The sequence below is a fragment of the Berghia stephanieae genome, chromosome 10 (genome assembly GCF_034508935.2).
Source record: "Berghia stephanieae isolate SIO BIC M18660-M18661 chromosome 10, UCSD_Bste_1.3, whole genome shotgun sequence".
Taxonomy (NCBI): Eukaryota; Metazoa; Mollusca; class Gastropoda; order Nudibranchia; family Aeolidiidae; genus Berghia; species Berghia stephanieae.
Genome location: NC_088369.1, coordinates 14515006 through 14517505, shown reverse-complemented (window position 1 = coordinate 14517505; position 2500 = coordinate 14515006). Strand labels below are relative to the sequence as shown.

General features: G+C 36.4%; 1 protein-coding gene across 1 annotated transcript in view; it reads left to right on the top strand.

Annotated features, from left to right (window-relative positions):
* The window catches only part of LOC144980583 (uncharacterized), a 33155-nt gene that overhangs the window by 7792 nt on the left and 22863 nt on the right, over nt 1–2500 (top strand). Inside the window, exon 5 of the mRNA XM_078928258.1 lies at nt 280–344. Within this exon, the coding sequence (XP_078784384.1) occupies nt 280–344 (65 nt within the window). The remainder of the gene's footprint in view (nt 1–279; nt 345–2500) is intronic.

Sequence of the window (2500 nt, the reverse complement as noted above, 5' to 3'; positions counted from 1 at the left end):
CTACTACTACTACTACGACTACTACTACCACCACCACCACTACTACTACTACTACTACTACTACTACTACTACTACTACTACTACTACTACTACTACTACTACTACTACTACTTCCACCACTACTACTCATACTACTTGGTCCTCTTTCTTTCCCTCTTGCTGTTGTTGTTGTTATTGTTTTTAATGTATTTATTTTTGTTGTTGTTGCGTCGTATAATTACATACTTTAAGGGCATGTCTCCCATTTACTGCATTACATCAATATCTTTATCTGACAGGAATACCAAGAGGCCCAGGACAAGATAGCACAACAAATGAAAGAAGGAGAACTCTTAGTCGATAAGTAAGAGTTTTTATTTATTGGGTTGTCTCTCTTGTAATAATAACAAACTATCATCTATTCTTTTTCTTCTCATAACTTTTTCTATGCGTATCATCTCTCTCTCTCTCACTCTCTATTTCTCTCTCTCTCTTCTCTCTCTCTCTCCCTCTCACACACTCTCTATTTCTCTCTCTCTCTTCTCTCTCTCTCGCTCTCTCTCTCTCCCTCCCTCTCTCTCTCTCTCTCTCTCTCTCTCTCTCTCTCTCTCTCTCTCTCCGTGTCTCTGTCTCTGTCTCTCTCTCTCCCTCTCTCTCTCTCTCTCCCTTTCTCTCCCTCTCTCTCTCTTTCTTTCTCCCCCCCCCCCTCTCTCTCTCTCTCTCTCTTTCTCTATCTATCTATCTATCTATCTATCTATCTATCTATCTATCTATCTATCTATCTATCTATCTATCTATCTATCTATCTATCTATCTATCTATCTATCATCTATCTATCTATCTATCTATCTATCTATCTATCTATCTATCTTATCTATCTATCTACTATCTATCTATCTATCTATCTATCTATCTATCTATCTATCTATCTATCTATCTATCTATCTATCTATCTATCTATCTATCTATCTATCTATCTATCTATCTATCTATCTATCTATCTATCTATCTATCTATCTATCTATCTATCTATCTATCTATCTATCTATCTATCTATCTATCTATCTATCTATCTATCTATCTATCTATCTATCTATCTATCTATCTATCTCTCTCTCTCTCTCTCTCGTTATCTAAATATACCTCTACCCTATTGAAATGTATAATATTCGCCAAAAGAGATATATTTCTTAAAACGATATAATATGAACATTTTTGTTTTGTAAAAATCTCCACGATACATTGTGTCAGATACAATAAGTATATTTTTATATGCCAGGTTTTTACCACTGCTTCTCGCTGTTAAAGCTACAAAGTGATACATGGATATTAGGCTGCAAACTGAGTGCATTCATTTTCCTCTCCGGCCCGTCTTGCCCTCTATTTGACCTTTCCTCTCTGTCGGTCTCTTGTTTTATCATAGCAAAGTGAGTGCAACTCACTCGATTGTTTTTGCCGAACTGTACAGGAATCGAACGCGAACGTTTTATCATGGAATTAAATTTTCTTTCAGTTTCCTGCCAACAAAGTGAAACGACACACAGAGTTTCTTTGTTGTTGTTTTTAGAACACGTTTGGATGAGCAGTACTCACTAAATAACTGTTTGAATATTAGTAATGTAAATGTTTTAGGTTACACGTCGTTTTGTTTGCTGGTATGTTTCGTGAGTTTATTGTTACTAAAATACAGAAACGTATAGATAGTATGCGCTTGGCTAAGAAGCTCATAACATTGCCATCCGGAAGTATAACGGACCAACACACAAACTCTGTGTAACCATGAACTTTTATAGTCTGGTTAATACAGTTTAGTGAGAACAACTCACAAACGCGAATGGCAAAAACAATAACAAAGGCCTGAGTGACGTCATCTTCGAACTTTCTATAGATAGTATGCGCTTGGCTAAGAAGCTCACAACATTGCCATCCGGAAGTATAACGGACCAACACACAAACTCTGTGTAACCATGAATTTTTATAGTCTGGTTAATACAGTTTAGTGAGAACAACTCACAAACGCGGATGGCAAAAACAATAACAAAGGCCTGAGTGACGTCATCTTCGAACTTTCTATAGATAGTATGCGCTTGGCTAAGAAGCTCACAACATTGCCATCCGGAAGTATAACGGACCAACACACAAAACTATGTGTAACCATGAACCTTTATAGTGTGGTTGATACAGTTTAGTGAGAAGTCCTCACAAACGCGGATGGCAAAATACAATAACAAAGGCTTGAGTGACGTCATCTTCATTCTATCTATAGCGTCTACGACAGACTTATTATTCATGAACCGGAGAGGAAATTGAATGCACTCCTCAGTTTACAACCTAAGGATGATCAGTTCTCACTAAATAACTGTTTGAATATTAGTAATGTAAATGTTTTAGGTTAAACGCAGTTTTGTTTGCTGATATGTTTCGTGTGTTTTTTTTGTGAGTAAATTACAGAAACGTATAGCATCTATGACACACTGATTATTCACGAACAGGAGATAAAAATGAATGCACTCAGTTTAC